The sequence below is a fragment of the Sceloporus occidentalis genome, unplaced genomic scaffold, assembly GCF_023333645.1.
Source record: "Sceloporus occidentalis isolate IW3139 unplaced genomic scaffold, rSceOcc1.0.p SCAF_5, whole genome shotgun sequence".
In the NCBI taxonomy this organism is placed as follows: Eukaryota; Metazoa; Chordata; class Lepidosauria; order Squamata; family Phrynosomatidae; genus Sceloporus; species Sceloporus occidentalis.
The window spans coordinates 184400806-184422283 of record NW_028316985.1 but is presented as its reverse complement, the minus strand read 5'-3'; the positions used below and the strand labels follow the sequence as shown (position 1 = coordinate 184422283).

General features: G+C 43.5%; 1 protein-coding gene across 1 annotated transcript in view; it reads right to left on the bottom strand.

Moving 5' to 3' along the window:
• ATRN (attractin) overlaps positions 1–21478 on the bottom strand; it is a 207655-nt gene that overhangs the window by 90180 nt on the left and 95997 nt on the right. Inside the window, exons 13-20 of the mRNA XM_089526395.1 lie at positions 19033–19154; positions 16939–17077; positions 12906–13087; positions 9304–9520; positions 7369–7554; positions 5842–6087; positions 3927–4064; positions 2843–2936 (exon numbers count right to left, since the gene is read on the bottom strand). Coding sequence (XP_089382521.1) covers positions 2843–2936; positions 3927–4064; positions 5842–6087; positions 7369–7554; positions 9304–9520; positions 12906–13087; positions 16939–17077; positions 19033–19154 — 1324 coding nt within the window. The remainder of the gene's footprint in view (positions 1–2842; positions 2937–3926; positions 4065–5841; positions 6088–7368; positions 7555–9303; positions 9521–12905; positions 13088–16938; positions 17078–19032; positions 19155–21478) is intronic.

Genomic DNA, 21478 nt, shown 5'->3' with positions numbered 1-21478 from the left:
AGAAACTTTCACTTCATTAGATGTTCTGTAACACATGGAAAGAACTTGAGTAATTTCAATATGTATTTGGATCAAATCCTCTTGCAGTGTTACACTGGTTGCATAGCATTTAGATACTTGCAGAAGGAGGTGTCAAGCACCTCTTTATACAAGCCATTTCTTCATTCACGCACAGTGCAATGGCATGCAGGTCTAGCTCGGTTCCTCTACCCTATGACCAGAATGCCTGCAGGAACGTCACTGGAATGAGCTCAGGAATGACTGGGAAGCTACCAACAATGCTGCTCTGCCCCATGCCCCTGCCACCTCAATCCATGTAAGTATGTTGGCAGGGCTTTACATACTCTAACAGTAACGAAGAGGATCTTGGCCATTGTTCCCAGACCTTCTAAACCAGCAGTTGCTTTGCACAACTGACAGACCAGCCTCCTGAGATACTCAGCTACCATTCAGCTTTGTTGGCAACATCTCAGGTGGGCTCATCAATCCCCTCCACTCAGATAATTTAAAACTGGTTCCTGCACTAAAAAGTTCTTGGTTTTTAAGAATATTTAATTCTGGAAAAGGTACAAATCATCGGGCAAATAATCATCTACATTTGGTTTGTTTCAAAGATATAGCCATGTTAGTCTGTAGAATCAGTACGTAGAGAGATCTTGTAGAACCTTTGAGATTAACTGAAAGAAATTGGCAGCATGAATTTTCATAGACTTCTGTCTACTGCCTCAGATGCATTTGGTGGAGCGGAAGCCAGGGACAGACATATACAGTGCACCCATGTCATAAGTGGGGGATCCGTTCCGGACTCCCCTGCATAAGCCAAATACCGCGTATGCTCAAGCCCCATTCAATTGAATGGGGCTTGTGCATGCGGCAGTGCGGTGGCGGCATGCATGCACGCCCCATTCATTCGAATGGGATGCGCCGCCCCTTGCGCAGCTCTACATGGGTTTAAGCATATGCTCAAACCTGCGTATGACACAGGCACACTGTATATGCCATTGGTATGTGAGGATGCCAATACAAATTACAAATCCTTTGTGTAAGGAAATGAAGTTGCAGGTCCAATTTTAACTATGGTCACTGTAAATCTATAGTGTTATATAAATAAAGAATAACAATAATAATGGCATAGGAAACTGGTCTTTGTGCATGGAGATGAAGTGTCAGATCCAGTTTTGCAATGGGACTTGTCTGTGGCGAGGGGAAGAGATGAATGTAGGGCACCCCCATGAGGATGGGGTCAGATAGTGTTGAAGTGCGTGTATTGTGTCAGGAAACCACTCTTTGTTCAATCCATTGCTGAGGAACTGTAGTTTGTGGATGAATTCCAGTTCTGCTGTTTCTCTTTCCAATCTACCTTTGTAGTTCTTTTGTTCAATGACCTCTGTTCTGACCATGGAATGCCCAGGGAAACTGAAATGTTCTGTTTTTGTGTATTTCCATTCCTAATATCTGATTTGTCTCCATTTATCCTCTGGCACAGGGACTGGCCTCTTTGCCCAATGTAAAGTGCTGAAGAGCATTGCTGACACAGTATAGCACAAACCACATTGGTATTTGGTTTGTTTGTTTGTTTGTTTGTTTGTTTGTTTATAGTATTGGGGTATTGTCTCTCAAGAGTCTAAATACCTTAGATACCATCTGATCTGGGAAGCTAAGCAGGGTCATCCCTGGTTAGTATTTAGATGAGAGACTACCAATGAATATCAGGTGCTGTTTTCAGAGGGAGGAACTTTCAAAACCACCTCTGAGGATTCCTTGCCCAAGAAAACCCTATGAAAATTCATGGGGTCACTGTAAGTTGACAGGTGACTTGAATATGTGATACACACACATTATGTTTCAACCCACCATAGCCCCCAAGGTGATGCACAATGAATTAAAACATCAAAAACATCAAATACATTCATTAATCTTCAAAATAGATCAAATCACCCCTTAATATTATTTTTAAGACCACAGACTAATAAAACTGTCAGAGCAGCCCCCTACTCCAAAGGCTGAGTGAAATGAGGCCATCTTGGCTCCCCACTGGAAACTCTAAACAGACAAAGCTAGCCTGGAAAAGGAGTTCCACTGTCAGGGTGCTGCTATAGAGGAAACCCTGTTGCATGTACCCACCAAGTTAGATTTGCAGTATAGTGGGAGAAGCAACAGAGCCTCTGCCTTTGAGCAGGCTATTAAAGCTTTGTGGGTCAAAACCAGCACCTTGACTTGAGCTCAGAGCCAAATGGAGGCCAGCACAAATCTTGTAAGTGCAATGTTCTATGATCTCTCAAATGCAAATCTGAGAACAGTCTAGACAATGCAATTTGCATTGGATGTAGGTTCAAAACTTTTCTCAGGGGCAGCCCCATTTTTAAAAAAAAAATAGAAAAATATCCATCACTGTACTAAGCACTCACCACTTTCAGATTCTGGGGTCAACATATTTGGAACAGCATAAAAACTCCTGGCACTTTTCCCATATACTTTCTATTTTTGATAATACAGTTCCTGCACATACACTTCAAATGTGAAAGCCGAATGTTTTTTATAGAATCTGTTTTCTGACATTGTTTCCCACTGGGATACCTGATATAACAGAGCACTTTGGCTAGTGAGTGGATTAAATATGGGCTAAAGAAATAAATGACCAAATAAAGAAAATGACATTGGGCTCCGGTCAAACTGAAACAGACTCACTTTGCAGAATGGCAAAGATTTCGGTGGTGTTAATCAGTCCCTAAACATTTGTGTCAACACACATACATGCACGCATCCACGTATATACACACCAGCACCATTTCATCTTTCATTTAAACCATGGTACCCCAACATGTCCCAGACCACCACTTACAATTGGCATTCCTCGCCTTTGATTCCTTTTGTGGTGCAGTAACACTTCCCTGAGTTTGTACTGCATACAGAAGCGTGGCCGTTACACTTGCAAGCTGGAAGAAGAAAGCCAGTTTCAGTAAAAGAGACACTGAAATCACTTTAACGAGCAATTAAACAGTTTAATCTGCATTGTGGGTGGCTTCTCCATTCAGTCTGTAAAATGTAGCATCGTTTATGACTTTACACAACATGCTGCTTTTTTCATGCCTTTATCAGACCAGACTTGTGGGATATGATTTAAAAAGTCCATTTGGAACAATTCCTCAGCCTCTACAAATGGGCAAACGACCAGAGGACAGGAGCTAAATTTAGAACAGTTTGGTACCTATCATCCTACCAAGCAGATTATAAGATTTTACCATTCATTTTAGGTACAGAGTGGCACAGGCTGTGCTAAAAGGCAAAGGTTGTGAAATGGAATATGCGGACACTCTTAAATGCTTGAATTTCAGATGATCACAGTAAATAGTAATTAATCTTGTGATCCTCCTTTGAATTATTATTTCGGATGGGTGCACAATGGTTTCCAAGCCATTCATTTTAAAACATCTGAAACTAACAGTGCTGATGCTACAGTTATTATATCCATGCTGCATCCCTGCTACAGATCTTCAGGAGCAGAGAAAACATATGGGACACATACCAAATTCAGCTCCCTGCCAATCTTGGCTCTCACTTTTGTATAATATCTAGGCACTGAGGTGAGGTAGAAATGTTTGAAAGTGTCTGGAAAATGTGGACTGAAATTCAGGAGTAGGGAGGCTATGACTTTCCCAAGTAGTAAAAGTCAGAATAAATTACACAAATGAGCATAAATACAGAAAAGAAATCATGTAAGTCTGCACAGGTGAAATAACCTACAAAAATGGCAGAAATCAGCTTTCATCAGCTTAGAATTGGAAAGACGTTTAGCATGGAACAAACAGTTCCTTTGATTACTGCTCTCTGTCTACCAATCGTGAGACTGGACAGGCAACAGGAAAATATTATGCAGCCAGTCTGGGCTGGTCAGGAAAGATGGAGAGGAGAAGGACACAACTTACGCTGACAGGTCCCTCCGTTGGTGGGGTCTCCATAGTAACCAGAGATGCAAGCCTCGCAGTTCTTGCCGGTTGTCAGGTTCTCACACCTCTCACAGATGCTCTCGTTAACACACTTACTGTGCCCGTTGCACTGGCAGGCTGGAGACAAAAACACAGATCTCACTTTGCCACCTACTTCATTATTTATCAGTACTTCATTTTTCCTGGAGCTGCCTTGAGCTCAGTTTCCCAGGACATAAAACAGCAAGTTCCTAAAAGACTGACTGGCAGCTGGATTGAAGCTTAGCCATCAGAGACTCTGATCCCTAGAAATCCAGCAAATTATGAACAAGAGCTTCTCAAGGGAGCTCTTGTGCTGAGGGTATAGCCATCCTACTCATTTTCTCCCAGGGCTGCTGATTTGGCAACTGTTTTTAATTCCCCTTTTTTCCCATTCCTCCTATTGGTCCCAAAGAATTAAGGATCACACACTGAATTCTAAAGAGATGAGAGGGAAAGGAAGGGTAATTCAAATCAACTTCCAAATGTCTATGCCCTGCCCACCACCACACACTTCTAATCCTCATGCTGATTTTCATGTTTCTGCACCTGTATTTGGCCTATAAAACCCTATGTGGCTTGGTTCCAGACTACCTGAATGATCCTAACCCCACCCCATCCGCAAATGAGCCTTCTTGGTCTTAAGATCTTCAGAGGATGGCCTTATCTCTGTTCCATCCCCCTCACAGGCAGGACTGGTGAAGATATAAAGGAAAACCTTATTGGTTCCTGCTCCAAGGATGTGGAACTCTCTCCCAAAGGAGTCTAACTAGGCTCCCTCTCTGCTCTCTCCTTGCTCAGAGACAAAGTCCTTTTTCACTCCAATAAGCTCTATGGAGTGTGTTGTAATGCATTTATGTTTTACTATGTTCTGAGTATGTTTTTAATTGTTTCATTGGTTTAAAGTTTAATGGACATTTTAAAAATCCATATATTGTTTTAATGACATTTTAACTTATAATAAAAGCTGCTTTGCCACAGGCAAGAAGAAGAAAGGGGAGGGCTACTAACTAACAACTTAAGTAATTAATTCGTTGCCTGCTTCCATTTGGCTAGAAGTAAGGAAGAGATGGGCTCTGCTGAGAGATCGGCTTCACTGGGTTGCTGCAACTGCTTAAGTCAAGTTTTCCCAACCTTTTTACCCTTGAGGAAACCTTGAAATAATGTTCAGGTCTCAGGGAAGCCCTCCATTAAAAAATTCATGTCCTCAGCTCAAAAAGGAAGTTTAATATTTTTTTAAAAGCCACACAATATATTTCAGAACCCTAGGGTTATAGAGAACCCTGGATGAGAAATCCAGGTGTAAGTATTCAAGCTGGCAGTTATAAGAAACATACAGCTAAGAACTGGTGTGTCAAGTCAGAAGCCAGAATCCTACTGGGATAGTGTGCCAACAGTTTGCCTTTTCCCAGGACAGCACAGTGGTGGCAAGGGAAGGTAGAACCTTCCTCTAACATCTTACTTTTTTATGGTTGTCATGTCTGTGGCCTTCTTCCTACTGTCACCATTGCCTAAGGGCAGTGTAATGCGCTAGATGGATTCTGACTTTGCTTCATTCCTGCTGCCTTTTTTCTCCCCACACCTCTTTCCCTTAGTGTTGTGTCTTTTAGAGTGAAAACAGGAGACCAAGGCCTGATCAATCCCATTACCATGTGCATAAAAGTCTTCAAGAAGACAGTCGTATTAGTCTGTTTCACCATAGGAGGAAAGTGGCAGGAGGGATCCAGCATTGCCACAAAAGCTAACTGATACGTTTTAGAAACATGCAGCTGTTGCCCTCATTCCCCAACTAGTCTTACTGAGTGAGGAAAGGAAAGGATTTTAGCTTTCAGATGGGTGGTAAGTGATCTCAAATGTGCATTCATAGCTAAGTTACCTGGGCAATGTATAAAGGACCAATTATATTTGTTCTCAGCCTGGCACATGCTGACATCAAGTACAGGTTCTTGGTATAACTTCACAGTTGGTAGTGTAGGTGGTGTTGGCTTTGGCATCTTTACTGGACCTTTGGAAGAGCCTTCGATGCATTTCCCTTTGCCTGTATTACTGGGATCTGTGCACCAGCCACAGCCAGGTTGATCCAGACAGTGAGCACAAGTGAGGTAGCCAGAGCAGTTTTCAGCTGTGGGGAGAACATGTGAAAGACGTGTCACAGATTAGAGAACAAGGCAACAGGAATTTAAAAATATCACACTCTAGGCTCAGTCACATGCAATGAACAAACCATAGCTTAGCTGTCCTGCAACTGGTGCATTTTTTCCTCTTCACTCCCATTCTGGCTCTTCCCCCCCCCCCTGCCCGCCCGCCCCAACTACTTGGTTTGAAAGCACCAGAGTTTGTCAAATCTGCTAACAGCTGTTAGAAATTGCCTCCAAACCAGAACTGGAAGATATAACCTGAAGTGAAGTTCTACTTCTTTTCTTAGAGTAAAGCCTCCCCAAATATTTCAGCAATTCAATAACACAGAATGATACATACAGCCTTTATCACAGTGGCCTTGACTACATGAGTCCACCTCCTACAAAATATCATAGGTCCTGGGATGATTTACAAGCATTTCATGAGAGGAAGCTCAGCCACCTTTTTAGCAGTGGCTTCTCAGTAGAAGGAATGTAAAAAAATATTTGCAAGTTTTCTCATTCTTAATGAAAAAGAGTATCTCAACACATCAAGACACCATGTTGAAAAAACAGTCAATGGCCATGAGATTTTTCATGCTTTTGGCCTTTTTGCAAAAAATTGGTTTACAAAAAAATCTTGTCTCTACAAACCACACTTGTTTTCTGCACCAAGTAGGTGTAACAGCCAAGATTTATGCACAAAAATAAATGTTTTCTACTAGAGTACTTGTGGAAAAAACTCAGAAGTATGACTAGTCATGGAAACTGAGGGAGGAAATCTTATTTCATCCATGAGAATAGACTAGCTGGAGGTTTATATGACAAAACATGAGAAAACAGACAGAAAATAAGAAGCCTCAAAAATCTAACTCAACATGGGGATTTCTGCATAACTTTCTGAACCCAAGCCACCAAAGGTTTTCCATCATCACCCTGTTATTTGAGGGTCAGCCTGGGATCAAACTAGGAAACCAGAAAAGTTATTCAGCATAAGGAACTCAGAGTAGCTCTTTGACTCCAGGCCACAGCTAGTTTCCCACCTTTTACCTGAGGGTTCAGCCTGGGAACTCCACTACCACAAGCCCAAACCAATTCATCATCTTTGGGGATGCTCTGTCCCACAGTGAGCTTTTACACAGAAGTGGATCTGCCTACCAATGACAAGAGCTGAGCAGGTAAGGTGCTGTGGTCAGAGGACAAGCCAGCTAAGGCCACAGCCTCCTTGGAGAACACCTTGCCCTATGACAATTGTTTTTCACCCCTTCCATCAAGAGATTGCTTACGTGGACAGTTGCTCACGGTGTGCCATTCCATGCATTGTCCATAAGGGAAGGAGGCCACATAAGCATTTGAGTCCACACATTGCTTCTTGTTGCTGCACCACATACATTCCGAGTTGCTGCTGGTACATTCGCTGCATGCCATTCTCAAGCCACAAGGAGTACGGCACTGCTTGGCACTGTGGTTGGCTGTGCATTTATAAACATAGGATTAGTACAAGTAGTTTTTATCACAGACAGCCTTTACAAACTTTATTTTCCTCCACCTTCAACGAAAAGTCAAAAAGGAAAATAACATGACCAAGTGTAAAGAAACCAACTTTCTCCTCCCATATCCAAGAGACTACAAATTTCTGATACAACTTCCGTGTCAGTTTCATTTATGGTTAACAGTCCTTCACCATCACCTACTCTACCTCAATCTACTTACTGTCATTACCTTTTCCCCTTCTTCGAGGTTTTATGCCTGAGGTCACTGTGAAAAGATCAAGCTTCCCAGTTCTTCATACTTTCTAAATTTCTCTATCCTCGAGGGATGGAGCTGAACTATATATTATGAGCTTCAAGGAGATTGTTTCAAAACTTTCCCAGTGTAACTTATCACTGTCATGGCCTTATGGTCTAGCAGCACTAACTAAATAGATTCAAGGCATGACACTTTAAACATCCACATACTATCTTTCTCAGCATTTCCACACAACCCTCATACACAATCCAGCTTCTATCTTGGCTCCCATTACAATCTACTGGGTATGCAACCTTGACCAAAGGTACTTAGATTAATTATTTAGATTTATTTGGGGAGAGTTTATAGCTCAGTATCAAGCAGAGATTTTGCAAGCAGACAGTCCAATGACCAACAGCCAATGTGGCATGGTGGTTTTGGTGTTGGACTACAACTCTGGAGACCACGGTTTGATTGTCAGCTCAGCCATGATACCCACTGGGTGACCTTGGGCAAGTCACATGCTCTCAGCCTCAGGGGAAGGCAGTGGCAAGAAAGCCCGGTGATTAGTTTGCCCTAGGGTTGCCATAAGTCAGAAACAACTTGAAGGCACACAACAACAACAGAAGTCCCATTTACAATTCCTTATATCACCCAGAAAGCTCAGAAAAATGCTGCCTGAAATCCTGCAGAGTCACTGATAATCGGTGCCAATAGAACTCAAGCCAGTGGACCAAAGTGTATAGTATTTTGCTGTGGCCCAGGGATTCCAGATGACTGGGAACTTTGCTTTCTTTCACTCACTCTCCTCCTGATATGTTATAGCTGCACAGACCCATTTCTTCATCATGGCCTTCTAGAATAACTCTAACCCTCACCTTGGAACACTATTCCATAGTGCAGTTGCACTGCTTCCCAATCCTTCCTTTTTCATTCATTACTCTCCAATGCAGGGATGCGCAAAGAGTGGTCTGCAGGACACGTAAGGTCCATGAACCCCATTTTTATGGCTTCTGAAACCTCTTTACTGACCCACTGAAGTCTCCCAAGTCTTAAAAAATATTCATGTTGATATTCAAGTGATTTTCTTTTTGCCCCAAACCAGTGAGGTCAACTAAAAGCTTGCCACAAGAGTAGCAGTTTACTTCTCTCACATCCCTGAAAATACCAAAATATTAGCCAAACATTGACCAAAACAGTGGACAGAATGGAACTTCTGGTGAGCTGAAACATGATGGAGTAGTCTTTTGAGGTGATGCAGGGGCAAAAATAGGCTCCCATCTACTCTGCAATTGCCCACCCTTGCTCTTATGTAACTAAGAGAGTGGCAGCTTAGCAAGGCAATTTTAGTATTAAAGAAGAGAGTCGGAGATGAGCCAAGCACCTGGCTCTAGACCTCCTGAGAAAGTTTCCCAGGCATATCCCTTCATCACCCATCCTCAAAATAAGAAATATAAATTACCTAGCAAGAACAACAATGAGAAATACTTTACCAGGCCTTTCACAGACACTGCCATTGACTAGGTTGATACAAGTTGCGGCCTTCAGCCCTCCTTTGATGGGTTCCGCTAAGTAACTGCAGAACCCAATGTCAGTCGGCTCCCCCGGCAACCACTGGAGCAAGGTGTTCGTAAAAGGAGACATGTCCTCCCAGCACCAGTACGATATGTTGATCTTCCGTAGTCCAACCCATGGGGTCAAGGCTTTGGACTAAAGGTGGAGAAAACAAATTTTCAACTGAAGATACAAATGCATAATTTCAGAAGGGGCACTGAACTATGGTGCAACCCCAGAGCATCTTGGTAAGCAAAAATGTCTTTTCAGTTAATATAGACATCTTATTTATCACCTAATGAGATGTCACATCTCACCATGGTGACAGCTCCGCACAGCTGGTCCAAAGAGCCGCAGAGAGCTTTCTAAATAGAGCTGGATACAGGGAGCACACAACTCCTTTGTTGCACCAGCTACCCTGACTGCCAGTCCATTTCCAGGCACAATTCAAAGTACTAGTGTTGACCTATAAAGTCCTACATGGCTCAGGTCCAGGTTATTTGAAGGACTATATTCTCCCATATGACTCTCCCCATGTTTTGAGATCTTCTGATAAGGCTCTTCTCTCTGCCCCACTACCCTCACAAGTACATCAGTTGGAAACATGGGAGAGGGCCTTCTCAGTTGCTGCTTCAAGGATCCTGAACTCCCTTTTCAGAGAGTTTAGACTGGCACCTTCCTTACTATATTTCCTCAGGCAGGTGAAGACCTTTCTGCTTCAACAGGCCTTTGAGAACTGATCGTACAAAGCCATCCCATGAAAACTATGTGCTGGACTTTCTATTTGTTATTTTTGTTGTGCTGGGTGTCTGTTTTTAAACAGTTTATGTTTTTAACTAGTTTAAATATTTTAAAATAGTTTAATCGCTTTTTAACATTTGTATTTTGTGATTTTTTAACTATGTTTGTGTTTTGTTTTGTTTTTAATCTCTTGTGTCCCGAACTATGGAAAAGACGGGACGATGATGATGATGATGATGATGATGATGATGATGATGACTGTCTTTGGAATGCTGAGAACAGAATCAGGGAAAGAGCAAGGCAGGTGACCAAAAACCTAGCAAAGAAGCTCATGGATCTCTGCATCTCCCTTAGTCATCTGTCATGCTACTACTATCTTCTTTTCTGGTTTACTCCATCCTTTATGCACAGGCTATTAGGGGCAAAGCTACATGGCTATAGGTTCTGTGTAGTGCAAGATTAAGTCTGGCCAAAACAGGGCTCTAATAACGATTTGTTTTAGCCAAAGTCACCAATGGACAGAGACATACCAACTAGCCCAGATGTAAGATAGCAGGTACAAAGAGAGCACAGGCTTCCTCAACCTGCAACTATTGCAAAGAACTATCACAGCCACAGTTCTGAGATGCTTAACAGTAACTTGCCCCTTATTGCTGGCTGTGGACTCACTCTAACAGACACAAGAAGAAAAAAAAGACATAGGCGGGATACAAACGGGCAGGGGAAGACGTCTTGGAGGTGTATTCTGCTGAATACGGAGCCTCCAGACCGCCCGCCCCGGGGGCGTAGCTCAGGAGATGGGGCTTCCACATGGGGGGCAGTGAAGACGCCTCACCTGGGGCCGTTTCTGACCCACAGTTTCCAAACCGCTGCCTCGGAGGACGCTGCAAAGAGAGAGGCAGCTTCCTTACGGGCGGCCAAAAATGGGGCTTTTTTTTTTCCTTTGCCGGCTGGCGGATGCGCAGCTGCGCAGCTGCAGCGCTAAGCAGCGGCGGCAGAAAGCCTATGGGCACATTTAAAGTGCCCAAGCCCCTTTAAAACTTTTTTCCCCGCTCTGCCCAAGAACAATGGTGGTCTCCTGCCAGCTGGTGATCAGCTGGTGTTGGCATCCTTGTCCACTTGCACTTTGCCAGTGTCACCAGCATCATAGATGCCTCCTCTCCTTTGGTCCCCGCACTCCTGCTGAATCTGCAATGCACAGCCACAGCTGTCTCCGCTGCCACCGCTGTCCCCCTGCCATCCCCCATCACCTCCCTTGTATATATGTAAATATTTACAGTTTTAGCGTTTTTTATTGTTAGGTGAAAATGGCACAGGAATGTGTGTAGGGGCTCACTTTAAAGTCCAAACTTTCCAAGCAGTGCATGCGTACATGTTGCTCTAGGGTTAGGGTTAGGGTTACGAGTCTTAAAATGCGCTGCAGCTGTGCTGCAGCTTCCACACCTGCATGGCAGCTGACGCTGCAATTAAAGCCTGACTGCAAACTGCGCATGTTCCAGGACCCCGACTCATTATGCGACGCAGCAGACACGGAGCTTTTAAATGGGCAACTTAAATTAGTGGCGTAGCAATTCTGGCGTACCGGTGCAGCAGCTTACAGACGGAGCTGCGCAGCTGCGCATCAAACGGAAAAGAAGCGGAGAAAAGCAGCACCTTTTTAATGCCGCTTCTTCCCGCTTGGGGCGTGCGGGGGGCGTGTTCATGGGGGCATTCAGGTAAGGCCCATCTGAAGGCTCTACCTTCATGACGTCATGAATACACCCCTTTTTGCCCGTCTGTATCCCGCCATAGTCTTTGCATGGGCACGGCAATCAAACCAGAAATTGCTTTTAGGTGACGTATTCAAAAACAAGGAATTACAAACTCACTCCAGGTAAATGCTTTTTCCAAAATCCTCTTGGAAAGAGTAGCTTGCGTGCCCATCGATATAAAGTCATCCCTGGGCACTCTTCCAGTATCTTCAATGGTATTACTATCTGAATTTCTCTCACCTTACATACCTACTCGTTCCCTCCGTTCTGGTAGTCAAGGTCTCCTGTGCCACCCTAGGATTTCCGCTGCCCTGTCCCAGATTCGTCCTTTCTCACTTGCTGCCCCTCACTCCTGGAACCTCCTTCCCCCATGAGTGCGACTCATCACTTCTCTAACCAATTTTAAAACTGAGTTAAAGACTACAGTCATCCCTCCATATTTGCGGCTTTGATATTTGCAGATCTGATTATTCACGGATTTCATTAATATGTTCTCTCTAGGAATCTCTAGGTCGTCCAGTGCAACTCTGTGGTCAATTTTAACTAAAAGTTGCACTGAAAGACCATTTGTAGCTACTCCAGTGCCATTCTATGGTCAGTGTATGTTGGACACTGACCACAGAGTTGCACTGGAGGACCTAGAGATTCCTAGAAAGGTTTCCTCTCAGGTAAAAACAGTGTTTTTGTTATTTGCAGTTTTTCCATATTCACGGGGGTCTTGTTCCCCTAACCCTAGCGAATATGGAGGGACAACTGTATATTGTTCAGGGAAGCATTTCCAGGTAGTGTATGACTGTTTTTGTTTGACATCTGATATTTGACCTGATGCCTGTTATTTGATGTTTTTAACCTGCTGTTTGCTTATTTTATTACCTTATATTACTATCTACTGTTATATGAATTTGTTATTTTTAGATTGTACGCCACTGGCAGGTTTTATTATTCTTATCGATTTTATCCATTCTATGTACAACGCTGTGCAAATTTACAGTACTTTATAAATAAAATGTAGTAGTAGTAGTAGTAGTAATAATAATAATATCACTCACCGAGGACTGGATCTTCTGGAGCTCTTTGAGAATGAATTCCACCTTCTTCTGACTAGTGAGTGATGCCAGAGCAGCATTGTGGTTCCTGCAGGTCAGCTTAGCATTGTCATAACTGTCTTTTGTATTTGTTATTTTCAAACATGAATTTCCAACCAAGTGCCATGTGGCCCCACAGATGTTTTCTGCAATAAATAAAAGAATCACCACCCTGAATACAATTAGCTTGCTAACAACAACAATAAAATGGAGTTAAATGTTTGACAGAGCTTTTGTTTTGGGGTTGTTGTTTTTTTGGGAAGTACAGTGGCCTTTCCATATTCGCAGCCTTGAGACTCAAGGTTTTGATTATTTACGAAGTCAAGGCCGCTAATGTGGGCATCCCTTCTCCCTTTCCCTCCTCAATCATTCCCTGAGCAGCCCAGGGAGAGATCGGGAGGCAAACGGTCTTTTGGGGGTGAAGTCACCTCCCGCCTTTTCTTCCGCAAGAAGGAAAGGATAAAGGAGCTTGAGCCCCTGCTCCTCTTCCCTCACCCATCCCTCTCTTTAACTGGCTTCTGAGTGAGCGGGGAGTTATGCACGGTTTTTCCATATTCACGGGGTCTTGATCCCCTAACCCCCACAAATATGGAGGGAGGACTGTATTCACTATTAGTGCATCCTAGGACTAACTGATAAGCACAGAGGTAAGCAACCTGTGGCCCTCCAAGAGTTATAGGACTGCAACTCCCAGCATCTCTTAGCATTGACTGTTCTGGCTAAGACAGATAGGAGCTGCAACCCAACAACATGTAAAGGGGTTCTGGATGACCAGCCCTGGCATAGACACACTCACCAGGCTATCTGTGCAAAGAACTGTGTCAAGCTGACCAGGCAAAGGGGTTTTAGAAAAAGTAGCTTGCTTTGGATATCAGGATTAACTAAACATAGGCAGCCAGGTTTTACAGATTTTGTGGACTAGTATTCTTAAAGATTTGTGTGGAGAACTGTACTACACAGAAACAGAGAAACCTAATCAAGAAACAAAACTGTGAAAAGATTGAAAATCTGCCTTGCATTAGCACCTGAGTTCCAGGAAAGGATAAGAACCCAACATTGGATTTGTCATGGGTGAATGGACTGTCACTGTCCTGTATCATTCAATGAGATTTAAAAAGAAGAGAATTCAGAAACAGCTGGTGCTTTCTTCTTCTGTTTCCCTGTATGTAGTTTTAAGAGGTGGCTGGCACAAGATAATCCTGTACATTGGAATGCGGTCCGCTGCTACAGGCAATGAGCTCTGTCCTTCTGCCTGCAAAATAGATAGTGAGACGCTTCCAGGAAGGATGGGATAATTATCTGTAAAATTCCTTGTGTGACGAAGAGAAATTGCCAGGCTCTGCAAGGTTCCATTGTGAGAACGAGGCAAGGAGAGCCTTCCTTTCTTTACTGAGGTTTCTATAATTTGCTCAAAAGCATCTCTGCACACATGCACAGACAGCAAGCCCAGAAGGACTGGCTCCTTGGCCAAAGTGCAAACACCCCACCTGATGTTTCTGGATTTGAAAAGCTCAGACCACAAGACAGTTTAGCTATACTTTTTGCACATTTGGGCATTCACAAATGCAAAATTCTCAAGGACAGATCATCTTTTTCTTGTCTTGCAGGTGAGGAGGGAGGAAATAGCAGTTTCTCATTCTCGCAAGCAAGAATGAGACTAGCAAGGATTCATTACTCTAGCATTCAAAATGTGTAAAAGCAAACTGGCGTTGGGAGGATTTTGTAAACTGCAGTGGAAATAACAGCTAGGATCACAAGTGAAAGCACTCTCAGTTTCTTCCCTCACTAGTCGCATGAAAACAGCATCACACAGTTGTGTCTCAAGTAGGCAGACTAGCATCCACCCTTGGTCACTGTAGCAAGAAACAGGGTCCAACCTGTCACAACTAAGGCTGAAGCTTGGTCTGTGTAGACGATGGAAAAGCTTGTGTTGCTGCAGTGAGGCCAAACTAGATAGATTATGCCACTTACTGTGGAAAGAAGGAGCACAAAGTCTTCAGGAACCTCACCTGTTAACATTGGCAAACCAGGAACATGAGGATTTGTGAAGGTCTTTACATGCTGTTTTTAAATAATGCAGAGTCTGGCCACACCAGCACATCACACTTTTCCTACACCACATGAAAACTGGAAACATGTCAACCAAGACCACCAGCTGTTAAGAAAGCTGAAGTCCTTCTTGAGACAGGCAGAGAAAGTTAGAAAGGAAGCAGACAGCACTAGATACTTTTCTTCTCCTGTCAGTCTCTCTCTCTTTTTTCACTAGTGCAGGGATGGCAATTTTCTAGGGCTGAGGGGCACAATGCTCCATGGAGATACTGGCACTGCTGCCGCCATCCAATTTATGTAGTGATTCACCACGACATAAATACCAGCAATTCTTCTGGGAAACAAAGGATGGAGAGGGGGAGTGTACCCAATTCGTCTCCACAGAACCAAACTCCCAAAAGATCTTTCAGAGCACAATTCTAAAGGGTGCATTCAGTGCACACTATTGTTGTCGTTGTGTGCCTCCAGGTCACTTCTGACTCATGGCAACCTTAAGGCAAAACCAATCAAGGGGTTTTCTTCACAAGATTTAAGATTTAAGTCTTTAAATAAAGTTTTAAATTCAAGATCAAAAATGTTATCAGGAAAATTCAAATAAACAAATCTAAATAAAAATTGTTTTGTAAAGGTAAACTACAATGGCAATATGTGAGGTCTGACTAGGTATACAGTGCGCCCGCACTATAGGCAGGCACCCCATACACGGCTTCCAGCTTACACAGAAGCCGTGTGATGGGAGCGTGAATGGTGTGTCCACCCCGGCACACACACACTCCCATGACGCAAGCACAAGCCCCATTCGATCGAATGGGACTCAAGCTTACGCATTTTTGGCTTGCGGGGGGGGGGGGGCGGGCAGAACGGATCCCTGGCATAAGCCAAGGGTCCACTGTATTTATTTTTCTCTGGTATTACCAGATGGTCTTGATCAAAATTGGTACTTTCCAATCCCTTATAGATTCAGTGAAGGAAGTAATAATATTAGGTCTTTGTCTTGTCTATGTATTAGTGAAATTGCTAGATGGAAGGTAATGAATGGTAAGCTCATACTGCAAGCAATTTGTTAAGTGTAAGGTGTGGGTCCTTTATGTTATGTTGCATACTGTATTGTGAATGTATGTATTTTAAACAAAATGTATGTTGTAACACTAATAAAAATTAAATAGAGGAAAAAAATTCAGAGGGGGTTTGGCATTGCCTTCCTCTGAGGCTGAGAGTGTGTGACTTGTCCAAGGTCACCTACTGGATTTCATGGCTGAGCGGGGATTCGAGCCCTGGTCTCCCAGTCCTAGTCCAACACTGAAACAACTACAACACATTGCCTCTCCCACACACCATACTCTACAAGAAAATGTTAATTTTGATGGTGGCCGTAGTAACTCAGGATGGACAGGCACCACTAATAGCCAGCTATATTGTCTCCTTTTCCTCCTCTTGGCAACTAAGGGCAATTAGCTGCTAAAAAAGAGATAAATCTATTTGTAGTAAACCAACAGAGCCAGTGGTTTGAGTGTTGGACTACAACTCTGGAGACCAAGTCTCAAATCCCCAGTTGGCCATGGAAACCTACTGGGTGACTTTGGCAAAGTCACATACTCTCAGCCTCAGAAAGTCACACAGCAGGTTTACTTTAAGTTGGAAACAACTTGAAGACACACAACAAGTAAACCGACAGATGCAAGAAGGGAGCCAGAGGCTCCTGATGTCTCATGCAGTTGCCTGCAATCTCCACTAGCTTCTGTTGCTTGTCTCTGGGGGAATTTTTTATGCAAAGCTGACATGACGAATTCAAAGCACAAGCTGAGTTTTGAAAGGTAATGTACACAGCCTGAATGAATACATCAGTCAATTCACTGGATCCAGGGGACAACCAGGCTTCTCTTTCATTGGGGATGGTAAGGTGAGGGGGATACACATAGGTGGATGTTATGCCCTAAGAAAGACATACCAGGCAAAGCAATGCATTCTTGATTCCGGCCTTCCCACTGACAGTTCTGATCCAGGCTGCAGCTCTTGCAACTCGTCTTTTTGTTACAGAAAAAGGCTGGATTATCCTTGGGGCAGTTTTCAAAAGTGGTAATAGGAGTCTGAAAGAGACAACAACGGGTGAGTCCTTTTCTGCATGACACACACAAAGAGAATCCACTATATTACAAAGGAGGCAACTGGTTAAATGCATTTTTTAAAAAAATGAACCACTGAATTAATGTATTGCCCAGCGTCATCCTAAAGACAGCACAAATATCCAGCCTCAAATACCTTCCTCATCTATCAATGCAGTACAATACTAATACAGAAACCTTGTTTTATCCACCCATCTTGCAGGTCTGAGTCATCTGCTCGATCCTAAATCATGGTTATTTACAATACATTATGAAGTAGACCTAGGCTCCTCAAACATACACGCACACAAGGTTTTGGCTCATCTCACATCGGAATTCCATTAAACTCAGATCAGTTTTCCCATTGAATTTTTAGGCGAGGTACCCAAGAGCACCAAGCCTCCTGGTGGTGCTGGGTAAACACTCACTGCCCTAATGTTTCAAAAGCCTTTCAAAGCTGGGGTGGGATGAAGAGAGAGGCATGTAAGGGAAGCCTAACACAACAGTATGCATTTCAAAGCCATTTGGAGGCTCCCTGCTTTCATATAGTGAAACAACATGCTCTACAACTGTTAGAGCCCAAAGGGAGAAAGCAAAGGATCCTGAAGGTTGATTTTTTATCAAGAATGGGAGCTAGTAGTAGTGCTAGGGGCAGATTTTCTACTCTTGGGACATTCCAGAGGCCGCAAGGAGTGCCAAATATCCCAAAATATAAACACAAAAGAAAAACAGAATACCAAAAAGACTGGAGGTCCACTGCCAGTTTTGAAAAAGACATTTTTTGGTTAAACCCTGCAGTTTCCCTCATATCCACAGCCTGCTATTTAAAATAAATCACTGATCCTAGGGATTTCCATTCACCCTTTGAGTGGGGTGGAGAAAAAGGACTGTCCATGGAGTTGAAAGGGCTTTTAAAATATAAAAACTTAGGGGCCACATGTGGCACCAGGGCTGCCCTTTGCTCAGCCCAGGTTATATGGAGACAACCTGCTTGGAAGACAAGTGACCAGGAAACTGCTATCCAGAATAGCTTTGTAACTTTGTTCCCACTGCTGAGGTATATGTCTTTCACAATTCCATGATGATAAGCACAGTATTGCAGTCTCCCTTATCCTTTATTCCAAAATACTCCAAAATCCAAAACTGTCCACATGGGTGGCTGAGATAGTGACACCTTTGCTTCCTGATGATTCAGGGTACATAAACCTTGTTTCAGGCACACACAAAAATATTATGCAGAGAATTACCTTCAGACTACATTAAATGAATGGCACACGCAGTCATGAGCACAAGCCCCATTCTACTGAATGGGACTCAAGCATATACAAGATTTGCCTTACGCAGGGGGGAGGGGGTCTGGAACGGATCCCCCGTGTAAGGCAAAGCTCCACTGTAAAATATACAAATGTCATGTTTAGACTTGAGTCTCATCTCCAAGTAATCTCATTATGTACATGCAACTATTCCAAGAGTTCAAAAGAAATTCAAACCCCCCAAAACCCTTGGTCCCAAGCATTTTGGATAAGGGAGATGCAACCTGTAGTAAAACTCAGTCTACCAAGAATTTCTAGTTTCATTTTCAAGCAAAACACACTTGGGAGAAAAAACTGAGGCTGCACATAGGCCTGAAAACACATAAGCAAGTGAGCCACAAAGAATTATGAGTGGCTGCTGTGTAAGCGCCAGGACAATGACTACCTCAGGCCCTTCCTACGTGACTCTATAGGAAGGAGGGAAACCTTGCAGAGTCCATACAGCCCTCCTCCCTCCCTCTTACTGCAGGTACTGAAATACTGGAAGCACTCAACACAATAGAGGCAGGCCACCCAGCACTAACAAATTGTAATGGCTTTACAAATGCAGCTGCTGACAAGCAGCTTTTTTGCAATAAAAGTGAGGGAGGTTAGGATTATCTGACGTAAGAAGGAATAAAAAGTTACCTGGTCTTCCGAGCAGTTGCTGTTTCTCGACAAGCACTGGTCGGTGCACCAATGGCATCGGTTTGTGTTGGCTGTACAGCTGAAGCAGTCCGTAATCTGATCACATTTTTCATGGTCTGTGGCTAATAAAGGAAAGGAAGCCAAATCTGTGTGACCAAATACAGCCATTTGGAGACAGAGCCTGTCAAGCTTTTTGCATGTCACACACAAGCTAGAGATGCACAACTTAGGTCCAATAACACTGACATACAATCTGGTCTTCTTCACATCAGACCACATGGGGGTATTCTTACAGGATACAAGGCTCCTCCATTCTCCCCCTTCTTCATCCAAAGCTATTAACATGCAGTGTGGTTTACACAGTTCAAAGTGACACATCCCTGTGTCCAAAATGTCTCAAAATTTAACAAACAGAAAATCCCTTGGAAAAATGGAGGTGGGGTGAACAGAGAGAAAATGTGCAGACTTCAGTTACACATACTGGGCTTGATTACAACTAGACACGGGCATTCAACCACTTTGGACGAGTGGGGACATTTGGAATTCCAATCAACTGTCATGTGCACTATCACAAAATGGCTTCCATGTTGGGCATGACCAGACATATGATATCCATTTCACGAGGAAGGCAAACTTGCAAAGCTAAAAGAACTTGTCATGCATCTTTCTTCCCCTAACACAGTGATTCCCAAATTCTGGTTCTCCAGGTGTTTTGGACTTCAGCTTCCAGAAGCCTTAGCCATCTTGGCCAATGGTCTGGGTTTCTGGGAGGTGAAGTCCAAAATACCTGGAAGGCCAGAGTTTGGGAATCACTGCCCTAACACATATACACAGAATCATCTGCCCAAATTCATCCTCTTCCTTCCCTCCTTCCTCACATGCACTCACCCATTCCATCAGGTTGTCCCTGTTGCTCTCCTCCATAGCCCAATCTTACCCAGCAGTCATTTTTATTCTTCCTACCCCCCCACAACAATTCCTTTCAGTTTGAGTGAACTAGCTGGTATGAAATCAAGAAATCTGGTCTCCAATGGTCAGGTGTAACCAGAAGCACCCTGGGTGAAGGAAGAGTGGAAGGCCAGATAGTTAGAGGGTGGATCTTTGCTGTCTAACTGCCCAGGCACAGTGGAGGGGAGGAATAAACATTGTTTTTAATAAAGTCAGGAGGTCCAGGGTTTTCTTGAATCCAAATGCAGTCCTTGGGCTGTCCTGATAGGAGTTAAGGGTCCTACACATCTGGAAGGCCAAACACCCTTCATTCCTTTACCACTGACCAAGCAGGTTGGGATGGATGGAAACTACTCTGATAATATCTGTAAGGCTTCAGGTTCTCCACCTTATCTTGGAGGGTGCATAAATCCATCCATCCATCTTTATTGTGGGGGATGGCAGCAAACCTCCTGAAGAGACTCCAGGACCCCTGGATTCTTCCTTTTGCATTCTTGAAGTTCCTGGCCCTCCTGATTTTATAAAAACAAATGTTATCCTCCCCCCACTCCAGCAAGAAATCACCCTCTAGCTGGATGGAAACTGAACTCTGACATCTGGAAGGGCACAGGTTGCTACCCCTGAAGAAAGGATATGAACCAATGACATAGCTGGCACTTTGGGAGCTTTTTCAAGTTACAGAAGCAACCTCAGAAGGGTGGTATTCTTTGCAGCGGGGAGAGCTCCAGGTAAAAATCGCAGCTAGGGAGAAAGAGGCAGAATCGTTTGAGGAAGCAGGAGCACCTTGAACAGCTAAACTGAAATAGCAATAACATAATAATGCTAATAACAACAACGATGATGATGATGGAGCCCAAAGAAGTGGTGGTGGTGGTAGCTTGTAAGAGACAACAACCCTTTTTACTGGAATGCTAATAAGAGAATGTCATGCAAAATTCTCCATCTGCATGGATCCTCTTGTACAGGAAAGCATTCAGCCATGTGAGAATATCCACACGCAGCCTGAGCTGATACCACCGAGGCACAGCTTTGACTATCTCCTTAAAACCAGGCTTCCAACTTCACAGAAAGGCCAAGCATTGGGATATAAAAGGTTTTGTGATGCTTGCTCACAATTTGTGCCCCATGCTTCATGTATGTTTTTAAGTACTCACAAATATAGATGGTAGGCATCACCTTAGAAAAGGTGTCTCCTAAGATGATGCGTCCCAATAATTTTTGACAGGACAGCTTGTTGCATTTTCTGTGTGCCTTCCCCAGAAACAAATCCCTCTCACTTCTGAACAGCTATCTGTCTACAAAGACACACTTGTGCAAATTTGTTCCTACTAAATGATCTACCTTCCTTCAAAGATGAGATGCCTCAATTGCTTCTTTCCAGCCCCTCGCAAATATTTTCAAATGCCTTTTTCTCTAACTTTTCCAGAGGAACATTCTTCTTGAGATGAGGAAACCAGACCTGTACACAGTGTTCCAAATGCCTCTGCACCATGAATTC